This window comes from Dermacentor albipictus, chromosome 8 (genome assembly GCF_038994185.2).
Source record: "Dermacentor albipictus isolate Rhodes 1998 colony chromosome 8, USDA_Dalb.pri_finalv2, whole genome shotgun sequence".
NCBI lineage: Eukaryota > Metazoa > Arthropoda > Arachnida > Ixodida > Ixodidae > Dermacentor > Dermacentor albipictus.
The window spans coordinates 131,054,902-131,080,113 of record NC_091828.1 but is presented as its reverse complement, the minus strand read 5'-3'; the positions used below and the strand labels follow the sequence as shown (position 1 = coordinate 131,080,113).

Here is a 25,212-nt window from a genome sequence, read left to right as displayed (position 1 = left end):
AACCTTGCCACAACTGTCTTTTTGTTTGCCCTTTCGTCTGGAAGAGTGGACACTTAGTGGAAGCTACAAAGGCCGCGTCTTCCCGCGTTACATTTCGCGCCGAAGCAGCGGTGCCGATTGCGTCGAGGCAACGTCACAGTTTTTTATACATGTTCCTGTACTTAGCAATTTTGCTGCGCAGAAAAAGTGCGGAAAAGCTTAATGTTAATTCGTTGGAATAGGAAATTCCGAAATAGCGTCGGCAAGACGTTGCCACAAACTATCTACGACGTCACAGCATGGCCTTCAAGATCGGGCGGCAGCCTAAGACCTCGGATGTCACGGAACTCCGGTGACACTTGTCTTTGGATTTCTTTTCGGTTTTTGACGCATCCTGTGTTGCACACAAAGTAAGGTTGACATATTCTACATGTTAGACGTGTAATCTATACTTGCACGTTTTCCCGCAATAAATGGAGGAGTCGGGTCAATCTCATGTTTTTTTTTTCTCTAACTCGCTCACAAAGGAAATCAGTGGAGTCGCAACTGTAGTCTTGCCATCTGGAAAACGACCGCGACCAAATAGCTGCGAGCGCGTTCTTTTCACTCGTCCCACTTGCACAGCCAACAAGTATACAATGTGGCGGTGCGGGAATAAGCCCGTGGCCGTTCAGACATGGGTGAAGTAAATGTATTATGGTAAACATGGTTGTACTGGTACGTGCAACTCGGATATGTATACCACGGTTCCCTACGCGAGGTTTGCATTACTTTCACTATCAAATATAGTTATAATGGTATCGGCATTTCTTCTATAACGCACCTTCATCAACGACGCGCAACGATTTTTCGATGCTGATGCAACTGCGCGCGCCTGCTCCAACGAAACAGAGAGGAGAAAAATAAGGAACACTTTCTTTTTTATGAGTCATTCAAAGCTTGCAAAAGAATTCATACCGCTAATGCGACATCTCGAAAGTGTGTGCGCGTGTTTTCTCTGGTCGTCGCGAAACGACTGGTGAAACAGAAATTACAAGAACAAAAAAAAAAGAAAAAAAGAAACACGCAGGAAAAGCGTATATAACTATACAGTGGATAAAGGCTGGCCATAGTGAGGCGCCATTATGACCACCGGTTACCACCGTATTGAAAAACCTCTTGCAGAGAGCGGGATATTATTCTTGTTTTTCTTCTTTTTTTTGCAACACCGCCATTTGGCTTCGACTACCCCCGTCTTGCACTGTGCTATTTTATTTTTTATTTTGCGTGTGCGCGCCGCAGTGAAGCCGCGAAGCGAACCCGAATAGCGCAGCACGAACTTGGACGGAAATCAACTTTTTACGAGCAGCGCCATATTGCGACGGCGATGATGTCCCGGTGCGGTGTAGGGGGACGTCACGTACGTGCTGTCCAACGGAAATGACGATTAAAAAAAGAGCAACGAAGAATTACTGACATAGTTACGTCTACAGTAGGAATGTTTCATGTGATGGGATATATCGATATTCTTCCCCACGCACATGATGCCATAAAAACTCTTCGTAAAAGAAAAAAAACAATGTTTTTAAGGGCGGAAATAAATAAAAAAAGTCAGTTTCCAGCACCCTTGCCACTTTGTACCACCAGCGATTTCGAATTACAGCTGCGACAAAATCCCGACCGTTACCGCAGAAATGTCGCATTCTAATCCTCTGCCGCAGCCGAGATGAGAGGAGGGGTGTGCGCACTCTAGAGCGTCGCGTTATTGCAGTACCTACAAGAAACACCCATACGTGGTCTCCACCTCGATTTCGCACAACCCCTAAGTATCAAACTTTGGCATACAACGTCCCAACAACACTAAACTCATATGCAAACACCGCCAGTTGGAGTAAAAAAAAACAGTTACCTTCTTTCTTTTGTTGTATTGTTTGGTAGCAAAAGGTTCAGTATCTATAAATGATGTCTACTAAACTGCTTTTCACATCAGTCGTTAAAATCATTAAATTCTTTTGCAGCATTCTCAGTGTATTTGTGTGAGTGATACATATGTTGTACTGTGTGTTGTATTTCGCATATGCATTTCCACGTGCACCATATTTCAAGTGTATTCGTGTGATTTATGAATACGTTGTATTATGCAGTGTAATCTGCATGTTGTCTTTTTTGCCTTTGTCACCGCGTACCCTAGTCTCTACCTGTGCATCCTGTATAGCTGCTGACGTGTTGATTGGCTGGGCTGGGGTACGCGCGAGGATGAGACAGGCTGTCTCTTCATCGCTCGTGTAGCTCCAGCCACTCAGCAGCAGCGGAAATGACTACAGTTCACTAAGTTTCTGCTGGGTCCAATAAAGAGTCCCCTCTCTCCAATAATGGACGCTGAATATTAGGGACGTTCCTGCGCCTTCTCAAATCGCTCTGTGATCTAGAGCTGGAGTCCGAGCCCGTGGATGCGCAACGCATGACGCGCAGTCTGTGGCGGCTCAGTTCAAATCCGTCCTCGCCGCTCGGCGTTGGTAACTTCGAGCGAAAGTCGCTAAATTTTTATTTTTTTTGCCAGTTTTTAGTCGCTTTAACGAATAATTTTCGCCCCCTCCCCCCTTTCAAAGTGTCAGCCATGTTTTCAAATTCAAGTGACATTTTTGGTGATGTAGGCAGCCAGTGAATTGCCCTGTGAAAGTTTGTCGAGGGACTTTGGCTAAGTTCAATACCTGCCCGTACTTCATGTTTGTGACAATGCTACAGCTTTCCATTCAGTGCTGAGGAGCTCATTCAAGCAAGGCATTCGGCTGCATCGGAACATACGGGCACTTGGCGGGTATGCCAACAACTGACGCTGAATATTTATAAAATTCAATACAGCAATGTTTAACTAGAATAAACATCGAAGAGAGACCAATAAACTTTGCCCTCGTGAATTTTGTACCAACGGGTCACAATATGTTGTAACGAGTGCGTACAAGTCATTTCCGATCAAGCGCTGCTTTTGGGGGATCGTGCTTCGATTTCAAAGAGGAGGCCTGCGAAAAATCCGAGTCGGAATTTACTCGGTCATAGTTAATATTTATCCACCGCTCCAGACTGGTTGTTTACGACGAAGCTGCTCGGGCCAATGATCACCCGACTCGACTGCTCACACGGACTCTGCCAAGCGCAAATGCGACTCGCTAACTTCAGCGCTGTCTCATTCTGGCTCGTCATGCGATATCAGCGTCGACAGAGTCGCTGCACAGGGAGCAGAGTGTCGCACTTGCTCTCCAAGTACAACTCACGCTTTTGTTCGCCGAGAAAAGTTCCGTGGATAAAATAAAAAGGAAGAAAAAGAAGAGAAAAGAACCATCGTTGCACAAAAGCCATCCCTCAGGCTCAGGTAATCAACAATGGCGATTGCAGCCCCACCACCTCGTTACAATTTAACACTGAAACAGGGCTCGGGCTTGCATCATTGGTCTGTCTTCTTCTAGTTTCGTGCAGCGCAAAGTAATTATAAGTGCTTTTTTATGCAGATTCGCCGCTGCGCTGGTTGGCGTGTGGCCTGACAGATGGGGCACCGCACTTTCTGGGGCGAAGCATCTTGCGCTAGGTAACGCATCCGCACGAGCGGCGGGATATGTGCGCTCGTTGAAGAAAAAAAAAAAGAAAGAAAGAAAAGGAAATCCGGCGCGATTATTCTCCCTCGGACGCGCTCAGCTTGCCGTCGAATACGCTCGAGTGTTCCCAGATAAAGCAGGTCGAGCCCCCACTTATCGCTGGTCCGGCCTGGTGTGCGTGAAGTGCTCCTTTTCCCGCACAACTACGGGGCTCGTTTGCCGCCCATATAGATGGCGAACTGCGACGCAACGTTACCGATGCCTCTGGCAGTAACTGGTCGCGTCGCGCCACCAGTAACACGGCGAGTGACTGACGCGAAATGCCCAAGATCAGCGGTAGAGGATCGCGAGCGTAATGCGCAAGACGCGGGTTCGACGTCCAATGTTTAACTTTACATATCGTCATTGTCATCATCCTTCATACATCTAACAATCTAACGTTGTGGAGAAATCGGTAACATACCGTACTCGCTGACATCTCCAATCCGTAATTGATAACTCAGCCAAACCGGCGGCAAGTTGTCTCTTATTCTACTCTCATTTACTTTCACTATCATTTTAACATTCAGATTAAAAAGAGAAAAGAAGGAAAAAGAAAACATATTGAGTTTGGCTGTGACTTCCCTGGTTTCACCGACTGTTGGCGTACGTTCAAGAATTGAGACAGACACCTCAAACGAGCTCGTTTGGGAAGAATCATGTTTCCTGGTATTAAAGCTAGAGCGTTAAGCGTCCCGTGTCACAGAGACACCAGCGTCGGACGTCGTTTCGGCAGAAAGATTTTCGAACCACCCATACCCAGACTCTCCATGTTACGCAAGGAAGTTACTGAACTAATTGTATTTCTCAAGCTAAAATACGTAGAATAATCGTAAAGTACGACTGACAAACAACCTACAGTCATGATAGCGTCGGATTGTAATTTGAATATACGAGAAAACATAATCCTGTTACGCGAGAACTCAAACAAACCCCTTTTCCAGCGTTTCTGCCATTCAAAGACCGGCCACGGCGTCCGCCATTTACGCGTGCCGGCGCGTGAGTATCTCGGGGGGCCACGGGGCGGCGCACCCGGTTTCTTGCAATACCTCTAGATGGCGCTCGCCTCATCGCGGCCAACGCAAGAGGCCGTGTTTCTACCAGAAAGCCCGCCTTCGTGCATAGCGTTCGCCGCGAGCGTTTCCCGGTAAGCATTACGGTTACATACGCTGGAGTTGCCGGGAAGCGTGAGAAGCAGCAGTCAGGGATCTGTGAATGCTGTCGCGTTCCACTCTTAAAGGCGAAGCTGAAGCGTCATCCAATATTTATTTATTTATTCATTTACTTTTGTTTACATGACCAGCTCCGTCACGACGAGACAATCTTCCAAATCATAAGGCGGTAATGTAGCACAGAACAGGCATTCCACCCCCTCGACAGCCACCACCAAAGCTGTCCGTTAAAGTCGACAAAAAAAAAAAAAAACTGCGCAGCCAGCGTCAAACAGGTGAGTGTGTACTCCTCTACTATAAACAGCCAGGTAACAAGTCAGGTGCGACGTGCAGATGCTTGGGAAGGGATTGTAAGGAAGGACAGGAGAGGAACCGCGTAAAGGGAAGGCCGTGGTTACGACACCCTGATATTACGGTTTGTTTTTATTTCAAATCATCCTTGCAGACGAGGCGTGAAACATACAGCACTCGAGAAATAATTGAGTTCGTAAAGCGGGACTATACTAGAAGACCTACCAGACGTTTATACATGCAATGTTGGTTGAACTCCTTACCACCAAGATAAGCTAATGCTAAATGTTTCAGTGCTTGACTTTTAGAAATAGCTAGCACCTAGGGTGCTTGACTAAAAACCATTGTGCAGATTCCAGTTCTCTAAAAACACGCAAAAAAATGCAGAAGCCCTATCATTCGCACTAAATGACTTCTTCCTCTATCTTTTGATCCGTAACGCCGAATAGAAACAGCTTTATATGACACAAAAGCTGCATGCCTGATTTCGTTTTGCTAATGCACCGGATCCCCAAGTGGCGTGCCGAGACATGCGATGTGAGACAGCGCCACAGTGTGAAACGCCGTCAGTGCGCCACATGCCTGTCACGCCAGCATGATTTACTTGGCACACCAAGAAGAAATTTCAGCACTAAAGGGTTCTCACAACATTCTGCGTTTTAAGGCTCGAAAGAATCATCGTAAAATACGCAGCTAAACCTGGCAGGACAATGCGCTTGCATCTGAACATAGAGTGTTCAACTTGCGGTATCGTTACAATGTTCGCTCGACAGCTTTCAGTCATAACGAATCAGACCGCAGAGTGAATGCGTAAAATTTCTCAAGGATGCCCTGTTTGGGATGGGCATAGGGTGGGATGGGAAAATGGGGTGATTGCGGTGAACAAATACGAAACAAACAAGGGTCAGTGACCAGTAAAAATAAGCTACCATTCCCGTACTCTGATGCACTCACACACACGCACACAAACCAACAGCGCACGCAGCATGCGTCCAAGCAGCCAACCAGAGGACTGTTCCACCTCATGACGTCATCAAAGTGGGCGTGACCGGTGCAGCAAGACTCAAAACTCATCTAAGTCAACGCGCACGCGCAGGCGCGACTGAGAGGGTAAGGGGAGCAGTTAAAGAAAAGAACACCATCCAGTGAGCTGAGCAAACACGAACTGCATCACGCAGTGACGTCATCTCAAGTCGCCAGGGTTGCGTACTGTGCAGTTTTGCCCGCGATTGCATACCGCGATGTGACAAGGTCCCCCATGAGCGTGACACACGGCAAACTACGTCATAGCCAGGCATGCAGACCACGCATGCGCAAGAGACATGGCCAGAAAGAACCAAACGCATGGCCAACCACTAAGGGGTGAGGAGATGTGAAAAAAAAAAAAGAGCACATGATTCCTGGAAGCGACGAAGATTACTAGGCTGAAAACACACCACTGTCACTTCGCACTGTGTCGCTTATAAGACATGCCGCTTTCGAACTTTCAAGCACCATCCATGAAAACAAAATATATACGTCGATTTAAACAAGAGGAATTCATATACAGTTGTGAAGGTTTTATTCTTAGGCAAAAACACGCACGCCGGATGTTACAAACTTAATGGCACCTTCAATTCAAAAGCGACTGTCTTGTACGTACACAAGCGACCATTTCTCCAAAGAGTGACTATTATGAACGTGCACTCTTCTATCAATCCTGCACAGGCCGCGAAAGACCAACATATCTTGGAGAATTTTGCGCCTGAGAGCATTTAGAACTTAATACCGTAGTGCAAGGTTCTACGATCGATAGACGAACGACAGGGCTCAGAGAGGGAGAGAGAGAGAGATATGTGGGGGGTTGCAAGCCCGGTGTTGCCGCAACGGCTTTGAAACGCTCATGAGCCTTTTTTATTATTTTTTTTAAATCTCATGAGCTGTCACAATGCTTGCCACAAAGGCTTCACCGTCTTTCGTTTTTCGTAGCCCTCTTTTGTTCTGCGTTCTGCACCGTTCTTGAAACCAAGTTCTATTTATACGTCCCGTGTTAGCTGAGCCATCATTCAGTGTTTTATTGCACCGGTCAAATGAGCAGCAATTCATCAATTTCGCCTACGTCGCTCTCGGGTGGCATCGTTCGACGACGAGATCGTGCGTACGTCAACGTCCTCGGCCACCGGAGCGCCACTGTTTTGTTCCGATGGTGCTTCTCATCGAGAAGACGCGCAATTTTGAAAACCGCCGTGCTATTCAAGCAGCGCAAGTCTTTCGAGGCCTGAGCACTGTCGGTGACGTGCGAAAGATGGCAGCACAGGAGGTCGCAGGAGATTAACGGCCAACTCGAAAGCGACCGAGGTGCTGATCTGCATACATAGCCTCGCCCGAATCGCACTAAGGCCGCTCGCAAGACACTTCGAGGCATCGGTTATCCGACGCGAAACAAACACGCAGACGTCGCGAGCTTTTGAAAATCTACACAGAGAGCACTGCCAAGGGTCAGGAAAGACGCACTATCTTGAGAGTGATCTTAACCTGGCCGACGGAAGTAACTGAAAGATCGCTTTGGTCGGTGACGTGAACCTCCCGCCTTCCGCCAAAAAGAAATTAAAAAAAAAACATGTTAATCTTGGTTCACAACACTTTACTTCTGTCACGATTTGACAATCTATAATTTACATGGCTCACTACCACGCCATTTCTCTTATGTATCCAAAGGCATCAACACGTTTCTGCTACCTACACAATACTTAAAGTACTGTGGAAAGAAACATAAAATGAGCACAACCTTCCCTATGTGTGGCCCATGGTCTGAGCGACCGTTTATTTCAGGCAAACACCTTCTGACTCACCCGAAAACAATTGGCCTAGGTAAAAAACAAAGCTTCTGTCTTTTTCTGGGTTTTCAAAACATACGCGCCCCTTTAACGTACAGCCCTGTGTGTGCCCACATAACGACCGTGTACGCGACCGTTGGCTGGCCTCTCGCGATCCGGCACGTTGTATGCAGATCAGCAGACCAATTTTTAAAATAGTCCAGAAGTCGGAAGTAGACGACGTGGCCGGAAGCTCACCGTCTGCTGCTCGACGCCGTTTGAGGTGACGATGGGCAGGGCGAAGGAACCGTCCTTGCCGTCAGCCCGCTCGCCGCCATTCTGGGTCACGTACTGGGGGTAGCTGGACGCCATCTGGGTCTGCACCATGTGCTGCGCACAAAAAGAAGTGGAGAGAAAGAAACAATGAGGCATTCTGTTCCTGCTGTTCGCTCTGTCCGAGTGAATACGTATATGTGGAAACATTCGAGAATGCATGAATGAACAGTTCATATTCCGAGCCTTCAATCAATCAATCAATCAATCAATCAATCAATCAATCAATCAATCAATCAATCAATCAATCAATCAATCATGTCTTGAAAATGCCTTTTTTTACACACCACGGGAGAAAACTGCACGAAACATATGTCACTGCTGCCTCGGAAACGGTCCTATAGATATATGATCCCTATTTAATGAATATCCCAGCACATACCCATTTCAATCAGGCAAAAGGGATCACTATCATAAACTAAAAATTATATTTAGTGAACAACATTTTGCGAACTAGACAATTTCGGCTGGTGATGAGTTTCGTACAGGGGAATCACAGCGTTGAAGCTGAGGTCAGGATTCCTTGAATTTTCTTTGCAATGCGTGTGAAATGAGGCAGAATATGACACAATACCCATCGCTGTTCGACAATCCCAAGAGGCACAATTGGCTCTCAGTTACAAAATAAAACAACATAATAGGTGTGTAATCGAACACATCCATAGCAGAATGAAAAGCATCTCGATGCTTGATCAATACAATTTTGATTATATACATCAAATTGTATATAGTTGCACCAACCCGCTTCCCAAGGTCGGCAATGAGAATCGGAGACGTTGTTTACACAGATGCGTAAGGGACGTGCCTGCAGCAGCGACTTCGTGCCCGGGTAGTGCGCCACGGTGTCAACTGTGCAGTCGTCTCGGTCTGCGTCCCTCTAGATGCACACGGCACGGTTCGCAGGCTTCCTCTCCCGTCCACAAGCACGTTCGGGCCATCACAATCGAGGTTTGAGCTTCTACAAGCGTGCATTGGATGAACCGAGAAACCTTATTAAGGAACACCAGCTCCGAGTTGATCGGAGTGGTTCCGTTCCCTGAAAACTTTTACCTGTATATTGAACGTCGAACGCTCTGGAACGGGAGCCAACGAACGCGTGTGCACAATAACGCACAAGAGTGTCCACGTGAAGGCCTGGAAATCGAAATATAAATGCTTTTCGCAGAGAACTGCAGCCAAAAAGCCTTGCGTTAGTAAGTTCCTTTTGCACACGGTGCAAATGTGGTGCACACGGTGGTTCCACTGGTTCAAATGGGCACAAGTGTAATCCGGCCTGGCATTCGGCTTTCTTCAGGGGCGATATGCTTGGGAAAGGAGCCTGCACCGTATAGATTCCCGTCGAAACCCTCGTGCGAGAGAGAGAGAGAGAGAGAGAGAGAGAAAATCACGTGAGCACGGCGAACCAAACAAACGCGGTCTTGCTCATCAATTGTCGATTCAGGTTGAGAGTGACGAACCCACGCTAGCAAGGCGCACATATTACGCGCATTGGAAACGCGGCTCTGTATTTTGGCGCATCCTAGCGTTCATTTGGCGAACGTAACTACTGTTATCGCCGAGATTTCGATACAGACGTATGCCTCTTTCCTCAGCTGCTGTATACGTCCTTTTTTTATGATTAGACAAGACAGGCAAGATGCTTCGGACACGAGATGGCACCAACCACTGAACTGCGAACGCAACTGCTCATTTCAAGTAAATCTTTGCGCGATGACACCTCTCGAAGGCCCACATGACAAACAAAAGGCTTCAGATACAAGGCTTCCAGAACGACTGGGAACAATAATTATAACTTGCCATGGCAAGTAAACAAAAAGAAAATAATAATATTGGGAAGTTGAAATGCTAAGGCGTTGTTATATATACGCCCTGTCAGCAAAGAAAAAAAAAAAGTCGCGACTGTATTCTTCATGTGAAATTCTGTTGATTCTGACGATTACGAAGCCAGCGTCACGTCAGTATGGTGTAACCTTTAACCATCTCTGCCTGTCCAAAGATGGCGTCCACGTAGTGCTACGGCAGCGTAAGAATTATAATGTACACAGGCAAAGGTCGCGGCGACCAAAATGTGGGAAGAGGGCCTGCGGAACAGGGGAGCACGAAATTAATTTTGTGAGCTTTACAGGATTGCTCCTCTTTTTCCGCCGTCCGCGAGCCTTAGCCCTGCCTCAGGGAAAGTACTGAGCAAAAAGACTCAATGAAAGGAAATAAAAAAGAAAGCCATAAGGACCAGGAGAAACGAACGGGAGGAGCAAGAAAGACAGCGGGAGCATAACAGACGACGAACAGAAGAACAAGAAGCACACGAAAGAAACGACACGCGAAACGATAGCAGACGAGGACACTATAGCTAGAGTAGAGTAGGAAAACTTTTTCTCCGCTTTACTCTTGCTTGCTTACATGAAAAAGGATGCGGTATAAGATGAAACGGCAATGCCCTGCGGCGACCAATGGGCATTTGATTAAAGACTTGTTTTCTACAGTGTTTCATTGCCGGTAGCTGCTTGTCCTCTTCCCCTCACCGCTGGCGCGCTCTCTCCCGTTCTTTCTTTGTCTGTAGCTCAGTCGTGTAGAGTAGCTTGCGGTACAGTCCTTGCTTTTTGCGCGCTCTTCAGCACCTTTAGTGACGGCGGAGGCACAAGCAGAAAAGAACGAGCGCAACGGGATAACGCGGCCGAAGCAATGCGAAAAGAAAAAGAAGCAAAAAGAAAACATCACTAGGAGGAGTCGCAGCCACTTTGGCCCGGCGACTTCGATATCGCACGCCGTCCTTCCTCGCACACGTTTTACTTTTGTTCTGTTCTCTCCGTTCTAGGGTTAACGCTGCGCAGCGAAAAAGGTTACTTCTCCGAAAGACGTGAGAAGGAACGGCATCCCGTCTCCACCCTCTTATCTTTCTCATTCACTTCGCACATCGAACAAGTTTCACCTCTGTTCTACGGGCCTTGGGGGCTGCAAAGATTGTTCATATTGGCTCGTCCGCATTCCGATTCTGTTAGCCGTGTCAGACACTGATAAAGCCCAGCGTCTGTTTGTACATACGTCCCAAAAGAGTGGGTTCCTTCGTTTCGAATGTGTCACACGAAAAATACATCGTAATTCAGTGCCCAGGCCCAATTCCCGCGGCGTTTAATAACGAGAGAGAGAGAGAGAGAGTAAATTAGACGTCGTGCACTCTACGATCAAAAGCGCGCAGTGCTGTTGGGTCTAGCGCTCGCGTCAATCACTCGCGTAAGCAACTGTACGCCGTTGCGCCGCACTTACGACCTACAGCCAAGAGATGCACGATTATCTTGCCCCACCTTCTGTGCCCACGTTATAGTCTACGGAGCAGCAGGCTGTAAAGAACGGCGGGTTGCACAACAAGATTGTCACCTTGCCACCCGATTACGACAAGGGGTGCAAGACGCGCACCTCCCGCTCTCCGCCGCTGCAGCTGCGAGGCGTTCAAAGAAGCGACCTTTGCGCTGGAATCCGCCGCCTTCCTCCAGCCCGCTTCGACATTGTGACAAGACGAGTTTGGTGTGTGGACAATGATTCCAGAGTTCCTCAACGCGGCGCTGATCTGACACGCCTGAAGAAGCTACCGCGGGAACGTCTTATTTTTGCGCTCTCACGGTTCAGCATGTTGCAAAACAACGAGCGTCCCTCGAGCGGCGTCGATTTTCCGGAACGGCACCACCTTCAACGCCGTCGCTTGGGCTTCGGAATGTGTGTGCCTTTGTGTCTGAAAACTGGTCTTCAGAGCAGCTGCGAGTTGGTGGTGTGTAAACGAACAGCCGCCGCGTCGTAGGACCAGCGGATCGAGTGTATAAAAACTGTGGTTGTGCGATTGTTGGACACACTTCTCTTGAGCAGTCATGTTAGACTGGTTCACTTCTCTCATGCAGTCCTGTTGGACTAATACTATTTTTCTCAAACAGTCATGTTAGACTGAGTTAATTTTCTGTAAATAAACCCCTTTTTCCCCGTTCTCGATGAGAAGCAGTTCTTCACTTCATCAACGATCTCAGCGTAAATAAGTTGGACGACGGCATGGGCCAGCTACCTTCGAATTCATGCCGTACTCCAATCTTGGCAAAGGACCACGGACGAAGGGATTGAGCCCCCAATCCTGACAACTGGCTGACAGCGGTGAGATGGACTTTGCGACATGGTGCTGTATCTGCGGTGAGTGCTTGGTTTTTGCTTTGACTCTCTAGGCTTCATTTTGTGGTTGTTCTGTTTAGAACAGTAGGGAAGCTAGATTGTTGTGTGTTAGCTAAGTTGTGTTTTCCTAGCTAGATTTAGAGAGCAGAATCAAGGCAGTAAAGCAGCAGTCATGGAGTTAAGGACACTGCTGAGAGACGAGTTGTTGATTGTTGGTGAGGAACTGGGCCTAGATGTACGCAAGGAAATGCTCAAATCGGAATTATTGGAGCTAATTTCCAATCAGGCCAGTGAGCAAGATATTGAAATGGGATTGGAACTTCTCAAAAAGAGAGAGAAACGGGAAAAAGAAAGAGAAGAACGAGACAGAGAAAAACGAGAGAGAGAGGAACGCGATAAAGATCGCGAGATAACAAAAATGCAACTTGAACTTGAAAACAGACGTTTGGAGTTGTCTCAAGGAAGTGAAGGAGCTCTGGGTCGATCAAGTGAGGCAGAATCGTACCGCATGGACAGGCTATTAAAGCCATATGAGGTCGGGACCGACATAGGCTTGTTCCTAAGCAATTTTGAAAGGACTTGCGAGAAGATGAACTTCGGCCCGAGTACATGGCCACAGCGGTTGCTGTCTATGTTGCCGTGTGAGGCGGCGGAAGTAATCGCCAGATTGAGTGTGCAGGATGCATATGATTATGCGAAAGTTAAGGCTAGTCTCCTGAAGAAATACCGCCTTTCAGCCGAAGCTTTTCGGCAAAGATTTAGGAGCACAGGCAAGAAAGATAGCGAGGGCTATCCGGAGTTTGCGTATAGCTTAAAGGCCAACCTAGTCGAGTGGCTTAAAAGCGCGGAAGCGTACGACAGCAGAGACATGATCATTGAATGCATGTGTCTAGAGCAGTTTTACAAAACCATCCCCCAAGCTGTGAAACTGTGGGTGCAAGACAGAGGTAATGTAAACACTGTGGAAAGGGCGGCTGAATTAGCCGAAGAGTACGCAACCCGTAGAAAGTTGAACGCCGAGGAGGGAAACTGGGACGGTCGAAATGGACCGCGGAAGCCATTTCCGTTCAAAAAGGGTGCGCAAGCTAGACGATCCGAGCCTGTAGACATGGCGGAAAAGCCCGCAGAAAAGAGCGAGGAGAAAGTTAACGGAGAAACCGCACAAAAAGAACAGAAAAGAAAATTCGAATCTGTCAGACCAATTCGCTGTTACAAATGCCACAAACTGGGACATATAGCTGTAAACTGCGAGAAGCCAAGCGTAGTTTTTTCCTACGTGGAGGAAAAGGATGAGAATATGGAACTTTTAAGTCCATATCTCCACGACCTGCAAGTTAATGGAAAACCATGCCGAGTGCTAAGAGACAGTGCCGCCACGCTGGACATTGTCCATCCGTCTTACGTGATGGTAGAGGACTTCACCGGAGAAGTAGCATGGATAAAACAGGTTGTAGAAGAACACAGCGTGTGTCTGCCCATGGCCAAAGTCAAAATCAGTGGACCATTCGGGGAGCTAGAGACTGAGGCTGCAGTTTCCAAATTTTTGTCACTGCAGTATCCCTACATCTTTTCGAATCGTTCGAATCAGTTACTGCGTGACAGAGGGCTCAAACTGGGAGAGGGCATAGTACAGGCATTGACCAGAGGCCAAGCTCGTAAGATCGCGGCGCTTTCGGCTGAAAATGCTCAAGCTCCTCCAGCTGAAGCAGAAAAGGGGATAGCTTCAATACCCGAATCCGAGCTAGGCCCGACGGACAAAAGAACAGTTGAGGAGAGCCTGCCAGTTGACCAGCTCAATGAGAGCGTAGCACTAGAGTGTCAGAGTTCTAGCCTGCAGGAAGAGCATGCAGACGCGCTCCCAAGCGAGACAGGGTCGTTATTATCACCGGCCTCAAAGAACTTTGATCAACTCTTACGCGTGGATAGAGAGTCACTGGCAGCTGAGCAAAAGAATGATGAGAGCTTAGCTAAATTACGGGACACAGCTACAGAAGGCATTGCTAGGCGCAACGTAACGATACATGAGAAAGGAGGATTGTTGTATCGGCATTACAGAGATCGAAAGGGTAGGATTTTAGATCAGTTAGTCATACCTACTAAGTATAGGGAGGACCTTTTGAGTCTTTGTCATGGAAATGGGTGGTCCGGCCACCTAGGCATAAACAAATCAAAGGAAAGATTGCTTATGGAATACTACTGGCCTGGCTGTTTCAAAGATGTAGAAAACTTTGTAAGATCATGCGACGCCTGCCAGCGTTCTGGTAAACCAGGAGAGACTTGGAAAGCTCCACTGAAGGTAGTGCCCTTAATAACAGAGCCTTTCAGACGGCTTGTAATAGACACGGTAGGGCCTCCTCCAAAAACAAAATCAGGCTACAGGTACTTGTTTACCATGCTGTGTCCGGCTACCAAGTTTCCAGAAGCAATCCCTTTGAAAGAGCTCAGCTCCACTGAAGTAGTAGACGCGCTTTTGACAGTGTTTGCACGAGTTGGGTTTCCAGCCGAAATTCAGGCAGATCAAGGGTCAGTATTCACGAGCGCACTGACTTCCACATTCTTGCAAAAGTGCGGGGTAAAGTTAATACACAGTTCTGTCTATCACCCTCAGTCAAACAGTGTAGAGAGGTGGCATTCGGTGCTTAAGCGAGTTTTGCGTGCGCTCTGTTACGAGCACAAGGGGGACTGGGAGAACTGTCTGCCGGCAACTTTGTTTGCTTTGCGAACGGTTCCACATGAAGCGACAGGGTTCTCACCAGCAGAACTAGTGTATGGGAGGACACTCCGTTCTCCACTGAGAATGTTAAGAGAGATGTGGGAGGAAAGAGGGGAGAGTCCAACCGTGGTTGAATACGTGCTAAATTTACTGGAACGGCTAAGCGCAACCCAAGAACTAGTCGGAAAGAACATGGCACTAGCTCAAAAGAACGCCAAATTCTATTACGACAGGAATGCGAGGCTTCGTACGTTTAACGCCGGAGACCAGGTAATGATCCTCAAACCTTCAAGAAAGAACAAGCTTGAAGTTCACTGGGACGGGCCCGTTAAAGTGTTGCACAAACTTTCAGAAACTAACTATGCTTTGAGAATGCCCGGTCGCAGGAAGGAAGTGAGGATATATCACTGTAATTTGATGAAGCCGTATGTAGAGCGGAGCGGAGTCGTTAACTATACTGTCAAAGAGCCGGATGGCATTGGTACCAAGTTTAAGGAGGATAGGGCAACCTCCAACTCTGAAATCGGCCTAGAAGAAGTAGTAGAACACTCGGTAAGCTCGCATGCTCTAAGACCCGAGCAGCTAGATGAGCTAAAAGGGGTGTTAGGGGAATATCTCGACAGATTCAGCGATCGGCCGGGTAGAACCGAACTGATAACGCATGAAATTGAGCTGACCTCTGCCGAACCAGTAAGATCAAAACCTTACAGGGTGTCTCCAAGACAGAGAGAGATTATGGAGGCAGAGATACAGCGCATGCTAGAGTTGGGAGTTATTGAGCCCGCTGAGAGTGACTACACGTCACCGCTAATACTAGTAGAAACCCCTAACAAGGACCCTCGTCCGTGTGTTGACTACAGGAAGTTAAATGCGATCACTAGGGATCAGCTGTACCCGATACCCAACATTGAGGAACGAATTGAAAGAGTTAGCGCTGCTAAATACATTTCAACTATAGATCTCGTGCGGGGGTACTGGCAAGTTCCCCTTTCCGAAAGTGCCAGCCGCTATGCCGCATTCATCTCGCCTGTAGGCACTTTTCGCCCTCTCGCACTCAGCTTCGGGCTGAAGAACGCGCCGTTTAGCTTCTCTAAGTTAATGGATATTGTCCTAAAGGACTTGCAGGAGTTCGCCTTACCTTATCTTGATGATGTGGCCATTTTTTCGGACAGCTGGGAACAACACGTATCGCACCTCAAACAGGTGTTCTCACGGTTGAGGGAAGCCGGCTTAACGATGAAAGCGGAAAAGTGTAGGTTTGGTTGTTCGCAGGTTACTTATCTGGGCCATGTTGTTGGTCAGGGCATGAGACGACCGGCTGAGCTGAAAATAGCTACGATTGGAGATTTTTCTCAGCCGCGCACGAAAACGGACGTTCGTTCATTTTTGGGACTTGTGGGGTACTATCAACGGTACATTCCGAATTACTCGCAATTGGCAAGTCCATTAACAGACGCCCTCCGAAAGGGAGCACCGAGTAACGTACACTGGGATAAGGACAAAGAGAACGCTTTTCAAAGTTTGAAAACGCTATTGGTTTCTCGCCCTGTGCTTCGCGCGCCAGACTACACAAAGGAATTCATAGTTCAATGCGACGCAAGCGACAGAGGTATGGGCGTGGTACTTAGTCAAGTCGGCGACGATAACGAAGAGCATCCTATCCTCTACGCCAGCCGTAAACTAAATGTAAGAGAGGAAGCCTACAGCGCTTCAGAGAAGGAATGCGCTTGTTTGGTTTGGGCCGCCCAGAAGTTGTCGTGTTATTTGTACGGAGCGAAGTTCATCTTCGAGACCGACCACTGTCCTCTGACGTGGCTCAATCAAATGTCACACAAAAACGGCCGCTTGCTCCGATGGAGCCTCACTCTCCAAGAGTACAACTTCTCCGTTAGATATAAGAAGGGAAAGTTGCATAGCAATGCGGATGGTTTGAGCAAGCTAATTTGAATTCTGCGTTTGAGGGTCCCCCCTAAATTTTAGGGTTACTAGTGTTAAATTTATTAAGCGAAGAAGATCCCCTCTCATTTAGCAGGATTCCCTCCATGATTGCTGAATTTGTCAGCAGGAATTTGCTTCAGAAATTGGCATAGTGAAATGCAGCATTTTTTTTTGTTTCTGCACTTATGTTGTTGTTGTTTTTTTTTGAAGCCTAGCGAGTCTAAAGTGAGAGCCAATGCACGTCATCTCGGCGCAGAGCCGTGTTGTGGGGTTCATTTTGCAGTTGCCTGTCCTTGTTGGATGTTTTGGGGCGGTGACATCAATGCACAAGTGGTCGCTGCGAGCCAAGACATCAATCCCCCCCTGACCAGCAGCCGTTCTCTTCCTGCCTAGCGGTTGTCAGCGCTAGACAGTCGAGACTTTTGGGGCCATGGAGGCGCTGTAAAGAACGGCGGGTTGCACAACAAGATTGTCACCTTGCCACCCGATTACGACAAGGGGTGCAAGACGCGCACCTCCCGCTCTCCGCCGCTGCAGCTGCGAGGCGTTCAAAGAAGCGACCTTTGCGCTGGAATCCGCCGCCTTCCTCCAGCCCGCTTCGACATTGTGACAAGACGAGTTTGGTGTGTGGACAATGATTCCAGAGTTCCTCAACGCGGCGCTGATCTGACACGCCTGAAGAAGCTACCGCGGGAACGTCTTATTTTTGCGCTCTCACGGTTCAGCATGTTGCAAAACAACGAGCGTCCCTCGAGCGGCGTCGATTTTCCGGAACGGCACCACCTTCAACGCCGTCGCTTGGGCTTCGGAATGTGTGTGCCTTTGTGTCTGAAAACTGGTCTTCAGAGCAGCTGCGAGTTGGTGGTGTGTAAACGAACAGCCGCCGCGTCGTAGGACCAGCGGATCGAGTGTATAAAAACTGTGGTTGTGCGATTGTTGGACACACTTCTCTTGAGCAGTCATGTTAGACTGGTTCACTTCTCTCATGCAGTCCTGTTGGACTAATACTATTTTTCTCAAACAGTCATGTTAGACTGAGTTAATTTTCTGTAAATAAACCCCTTTTTCCCCGTTCTCGATGAGAAGCAGTTCTTCACTTCCTCAACGATCTCAGCGTAAATAAGTTGGACGACGGCATGGGCCAGCTACCTTCGAATTCATGCCGTACTCCAATCTTGGTAAAGGACCACGGACGAAGGGATTGAGCCCCCAATCCTGACAAGGCGCAGTGTGCCGCGTCAAAGGATCGCCAGCCACTGTCAGAGCAAAGGGAGGCTAGCGGTCGCCACGGACGCTAGCGACAGCCAGATCACTACGCCAGCGGTCTACGGACCAGCGGGACAGGCTGTGATAGTGACGTGCGCAGCTTCATAATTGACAGCGACTCGTGCCACCACACGTCACTGGCTCACAAACCGACGCGACAATCACTACACTTTCGGAAATCGGCTGGCCTCAGTGACAGATTGCAGGCATGATGGACAGGCTCGTGTGTTTGCACTGCTGGTGTTTTCTTCCCTCTTCTTCCTCCTCAACCGCTAAAAACCTTTCCCCTGCGTAAGGTAGCAAACGGAACGCGCGTCTCTCTCCCCGATTTTCCTTCCTCTCTTTCGCCCACTCCTACAAGCGAATCCGAATCCGCATCGTCTGCTTTCAACCCAAGAGAGCTGCTATTTGCTGACCGTCGTAAACTTCAGGCTGAAATATACTTTCGACTGCCTTTCGCAAACACAAACTGCGTGCATGTTACAGAATGCTCGTAATATACGCTATGCGCACGCGTTATGCTAATTTCCTTTCAGCATTTTATTTTCCTATTTGCAAACTTCGGTATTTTGCAACCAAGTAACAAAACATATGGTATGATCGGCAAAGAGGTGCACACATAGAAGCTGCTTCGCGCAGCCAATCTGGCAGAAAATTCTGCGAAAAGAATGTCGAGTATCTTTCTTGTTTTTTTTTTAAAGGAAACGAACCTAATTTCTGCACCTTACCATGGAACGCCTTTGTGCGCCTCTCAGCGTTCAAAGCGTTGCACTGCTTCACTTTAACGCAGCTCCGTCGGCCGCGGGATTGCGGAGGATTCGAGACAGTTCGCGCGGCATTTCATTGGGAAAACCTAATACAATGCTAAGCAGACGCCCAAGATACACCGGATTTTCTTTCAACGCTCGTCACTACCTGGACCCACTGTGCGCTCGGCTTGTATTTCGTGGTTTTCTAAAGTCTGGATGCCTTTTAGTCGCGGCCCGCACTCCTACCTTTCCTTTAAAGCACATTTGTTACGGAGAAACCGACTGGAAGTAATTCTGAAAATCTACATTTAGACTTTCGTCGTTCCTTGGATTTGGTTGAAGAGATATGAACACTTTAATTTGATAGTCTAGGAGCAATAAAATAATGCAAGAAGCAGACAGGGCTCTTCTGTTGCAAGTAGGCAGATGTGGAGTAAGGCAGAACAAAATACCGCGGCAACTTCTCTGTGTGTGCTTTTCTTTTATTTATTTTGTGCTGCAGCAGAGAAGGAGTTGAAAAAAATCGCAAGACGGGAAAAAAATGTCTAAAACAACATCGGTCTCAACAAATAATTGAGCAACGTTGAAGACCCCACACGAATACAGCAAGGATTTAAACAGTTTACCATTCGCTGAACGAGTCCTAATTCAGTTACCGTGGATGGCAAAACGCACAGTTCAGTTCGAACAATCCACAGATCACAACATAAAAGGCGCTAGTAGCTACAACTCTACAGAACCTCAATTGTCCCGAACGCTATCCGAACCCCGTGTCAATCAGGGAGTCCTCAAAGTGGACGACGGCCTCGCACTACCGTGGTCCAGCCGGCCACGATACACTGTTGGTGTATATTGTTTACAGGAAGATAACGCCTGTCCATTCTGCCTAGTTCATTGGATAATACTTATATAAGAGTTGTGTGATTTAAGGTTGTTCACTACACGTGTAGTTTAATGATTCAGCATGCATGTACAGAGTATAACCGCCAAGTGTCGACGAAAACAAGAGGCGCGCGCGAGTGATCCGTATTGTATAGGATTACAACTCTCAGCTCGCAGGCTGCACTTGCTCGACAGAAGAGGCCACGAGGACAGCGTTCACAATGAACCGGAACGCGTACGTAGATCCCCCCTCCCCCACTCTTTCCGCCTCGTGGAGTAGGACGGAAAGTTGGCATAGTTGGTACGCGCTCATCCCGGTGCAATGGCGTCACAGATAGTAATCGAAGTAAACACGCAGGGCACAAGTGCCACATCACCAGAATGCCCCCGGAGTAATACCCTCCCGAATGCCCCCGGAGTAATACCCGCAGCTTAAAGGTTGTGCCCTGTGTGCAGTGCAGATAATACGAGTCTGCTACTCTAATCACTGCTGCCCCGTTGTACGTGTTGCGTTTGAGTCTGATTCACAGCAGGGGTCTCTTGTATTTGCCCGTATAGTTGTTGGAACATGCTGTGCAGTCTTTCTTTCAAATGTTTTTTTTTTACTTTTTCGTTTTCATTGCTGTTATTAGCTTTCACGTTTACTTTTTTGGTACCCCTGTTGCATGTCGAAATGGCAGTTTAGCAGTAAGCAAAGAACATCGGCCACCCGTCAGGAATGCCTCAACAACTTCGGTCGCCTATGTGAGTCCTCTAAATTTTACCGATCCATTTACTATGGCAAACAAGACTGTCACTACTGCTTTCCTCGCACGAATTTAATAATGCATGGTACAACTTAGTAAACGCTGAAAAAAATAGCGAAAGAGAATGCGATGAAAACTACGGGCGCAAAAGGGTGCTCGCGAGAAACCAAATCGTCGGCGGAATTCCTTCGCAGTTATCTTTCAACTGGCGGCTTCGTTCATTGTTTCTTTAGAATATATTTTTTTTCTTTAGTCAGATTTCCACGGTTCGTCAAAGGAGAGGCGAAAAACGTGCGAGGAGACGCAACTTGCCGCCAACACGTTTCAGCTGCAATGAGCGTCGCTTAGGCGGAAATTCAAAGACACGGAGAAAGGAAGCGAGATAAAAGAAAGAAAGAGAGAAAGAAGAAAAGAAAGAACCCTACCACGTATTTCGCGGTTGCTTCCGTCCCTTATTAATTTTCACATCTGTTTTCGCGTACCACGAGTTGCGCAATCTGATTTTATTTGTCTTCCTCCGAAAGGGCGGAGCAAAACTATATTTGAAAGGAGGAGCTATAATATGCCGTGGATGATCACCACCTCTCCTAATATAGGAAGAAAACAAATGAATTAAACAAATATAAATGAAGGAGAATAATAAGAACAACAGAACGCAGAAGACAGAAGAAAAGAATGAAGAAAAATGTTGACTGATGACGACAGATGTTGCAACAAATAAAAACCAAAGGATGCGGTCACTAATTTCCCTCCCGAAAACTTCTCAGTCTGCGAAAGAAGGATCACGGGGCAAGGAACTCGAGAGAGCGACAAACAAAATTTATATAGAGGAAATTCCAGACAAAAATGCCGCGATTCAAAATCTCAGTGTAAGGCGGGGACAGAAAGACAGAAAAGAAGATAACGTTAATGATAAACTGCTGCAAGCAACAATGATTCAGTTAAGGTGAGCGATAACATAATACGCCACATTAGATGCCGTGACCCTGCAGCGAAGTGGGAGCTGATGACTTGGAACAGGGAGAGCTTTCCTCTTTACTTTGCCTCGTTTTTTGCTCCTTCCAGCTTCTCGGAAACTTGGCACTCAGCTCGAGTTTCAGCGTTGGCTGCGGCTGACGATGGCTTGCGCGGATGGCGAGGGAAGGCCACTCTCGACTCCAGGTTTTTCGACCTCTCCCAACCTCCAGTGTCGTGACAGACGGCAGGGCGAACGAGCTGAGAACGAATGGCCTTCGATTGCTAAAGAGATAGAAAAAATAACATTAAAATAAAGGCCACGGAAAAAACGAAGGCCACGCCGAGCAAGCGAGATTTCCGCGTCACACAGCTCGAGGGAAGACCATTTCGTGCGCATGGGTCATATCACAGAGAACATGAAGCCTCTATCTTTCCTTTCAATCATGTCGTCCGAAGTCGTTTTGCCAGCCTTGTACGTGTACCGTAAATGTACAGTCTAGCTAGGTGGCGTCAAAGTATTGTTCACTTTGCCCACCGCCGGAGGTCACGGAGCCGGAGCCGGCGTACTGATTTATGTTGACCTTTATAAATCTAGTTCTTTGTACTTTCGACGGCTAAGAACTCAGTGAGTTACCTCCGAAACGAATCGAACTCCGTACTTTATCTTCTTTATTTCCTTCTTTACTTTCCAACCCTTAACCGCTCTCTACCCCGCGTAGGGTAGCAAACCGGACGTGCGTCTGGTTAGCTTTTCTGCCTTTCCTTGACTTTTTCCCCCTCTCTCTTCACCTTGCCTGTCTCAATATGGGGCTACGCAGTGCAGGAGATCTCTGCAAGTTACTGATTCGCCTTGCTTGCCCAACGCGCAGTCATACATTGATTAAGGGCGCTTCGCATTACCTGCAGTGTTTTTCACTGCAGAATGCGCTGCGAGTGACATCACGTCGTTGCCTCTGCCATGAGCAAATAGCGCCGCATCTGAAGGCAACGAGTCGTACCTACTTCTTCCTAGACAGCGTGGTACGGAACGACGCAGTGTGTGACGGCGAGGGCTTACCTGACATGTCGCGGTAAGATGCCACAGAGCTCAACAATAAATAGAGCAAATTACAACTTGGCGATAGCTTTAATCATAACATAAAAAATGACAACTATTCAACAATGGGGTTCATAGGAAGTACGGCTGCCAAGTGAGGCTCGCATCAACATCCTCGCGGCGGCGTTGCAATTCGTTGACTATAACTCTTCAAGAGAGACGGTGTGCGCGTGTGCGCGTCACTGCCTCGCTGGGCGGTTAGAAAATTCGTTGAACTGGCTTCAGTGCGCCGAGCGGAGGCCGCAAGCCTGGACTCTCCCTGTCCTGAGCGAGTGCGTTCCCGACTCTCAATAAGGACGCCAGTGGACTTGAGCAGCCTTCAACACAAGCTAGAGTGCGTGTCGCTCTCCGCCAGGAAAGCTCCTAGAGCTGACCGCTCCGTTGCGATGTGATTAAACTGACGTTACGTCGATCGTCTTGCGTCTCTGCCTGGGCCCCACTCTGCTGGTCAAGCTCCAGACCGTCAGGCCGACGCTATCTCCACGGTCCTGGATGCAACAATAAAAAGCACCCTAATCTCTCCTAGCTAGCAGCTAGCAAAAATGTTTAGTAAATAACTATGCGACACTGCTTAGTACAGCTCGACCCACCATTACACGGCACTGGAATATTGAAGATATGGTGTCGCGATTTGTAAGACCGCAGGAGTGCAAGGCACGAGGCAATATTGCTCACTTCGTGTTCGACGGATGAAAGCTGCACAGAGAGTGGCTTCTAAGAAGTGTTTCTCGATCCCTTTTCCACATAACGCAACAGCGACGCAGACGGCTGGAGCTCACCGCTACTGTGCCACAGTAAACAAGGTCAGCAGCGCACATCGAAGCAAGCGGTGGACAGGTATTCAACAGTATTTAATGCAATATTCAACAACTCAGTTTTCGAAGAGAAGGTATTTTAGGATAAAGAAAGCAGTGATCCACATAGATGCTTACGCCTTCGCGCGCCAGAGGGGGGGCAATCTTGGCGGGAAAGGCAAAAAAAGCAGGTGCGCCTCCACGTGGAAAAACTTGAGAACGCGGCATTGCGAAGCAGCCCTCTTCGCGTCTCAAAACTACACACGAAGGCCACAGAGAATAAACACATTGCGTCGCATCGGGAGCGCGTCACTCGCAAATAAGAAAGAAAACGTTGGAAGAAAAAAGTAAACAAACAAAGGAAAGTGCGGCGAAACATTGCCGCAATGAGGTCGATATATAGTATATCGCCGCGGCTCCGGTTTTATGTTCGTCGTCTGCAAAGCCTCCCCGTGGAGATAGACTGAATTATCTAGCAACCACTCGAAATGGGGAGGCGTGGAACATTAAGCTAATAATAAACAGAAAGTGGACACCCAATATACCCCGACGAACATAACAGAGCTCAATTCTTGGTAGCAGACGACCTCCCCGAGGCTCGATACACATAACGGTCTACCTACGCGCGCTGCCAACAGCCACCGCGTTTCTTCCTCGATCGACGACCGAGAAAAATCGCGCGGTCAAAAAGAAGAGTTGGAAGGCAAATATTTGTCCTCATCCACATCAAAGGCGAACAAATATGATCGTACAGGCGCCCTCGAGAGTTCTGGATACTCTTGCAAGAGATGAAAGAACAGGTGGAACCGTTTCACCCAGGGGGCAACTCGAAACGAACATTTATTTGAAAGGCGAATCGGCCGGGGGCGGAGAGCATAAAATAGATGAAAAACGAACCAACACTGGAGCAGAAATCTCTTGAGAGACGAGCGGAAATAACAAAAGGAACGCTGCGGCGACGTGCCGGACGACTTCAAAGGCCCGCGCCGGAGCAGACAACGCGCAATGGATTAAAAATAGATGCCGGGAGTAATTAGAATTCATGGATCGTACGCACGTACATCTCGCCTTTTTCAGACGTCGTTGGGCTGCTCATGATTACTCCGTAGCAAGATCAATGAGGGATAGAAGCACGCAGGCATACGCCGTTCACACCAGAGAAACTTTATGGTTCAGGCAGTCTCGGCTGTCTTTATGCCGGCTGAACTACGGACTCGACTCGGCTCCGCACGGTTCTAGTCCCAGCGGAGACAACCACGGCTGCAGGAGAGCGCTCTGTACACACCGGGGAAGGGATTGAATGATGCGCGATGTCAACGATGCGCGTATTGTGCGCACGTTCACCGATTCCGTAGCATTTGCACGTTTTGTTTTGCGTGCTACAGCAACCCCTCGTCTGCTATCGCGAAAGCGCTCTTAGCGCGTGTGCCACGAGGATCGACAATTGTTTTCGAGAGCATCGAACAAGTACGCATAACGCTAACGACCACGCGAAGAGGAAAGAATAAAAGAAGGTCAAAGCGTTAATCGATAGTTATTCCGAGTGAGTCCGCGGCGGCAGGTCGCTTCTGCCAACGACGGCGTGCGTTGTCGCAGAGCGACAGACGAGGACCTTTGAGGACGGCGCAGAAGGCAGAAGCCGACGGCGGCCATAACAAAGGTCGGCTGCTACAGCGACCGGGTCGCTCTACACAGCAGCGATCATGGCACCCCTTGATCGCGAAAGTTTCGAAACTCCCTCAAA

At 48.1% G+C, this 25,212-nt stretch overlaps 1 protein-coding gene across 5 annotated transcripts in view; it reads right to left on the bottom strand.

Annotated features, from left to right (window-relative positions):
- LOC135898265 (RNA binding protein fox-1 homolog 3-like) overlaps positions 1-25,212 on the bottom strand; it is a 571,669-nt gene that overhangs the window by 138,605 nt on the left and 407,852 nt on the right. For all 5 annotated transcript variants that reach the window (XM_065427120.2, XM_065427119.2, XM_070524467.1 and 2 more), the window contains one exon: positions 8,104-8,235. In XM_065427120.2, the coding sequence (XP_065283192.1) occupies positions 8,104-8,235 (132 nt within the window). The remainder of the gene's footprint in view (positions 1-8,103; positions 8,236-25,212) is intronic.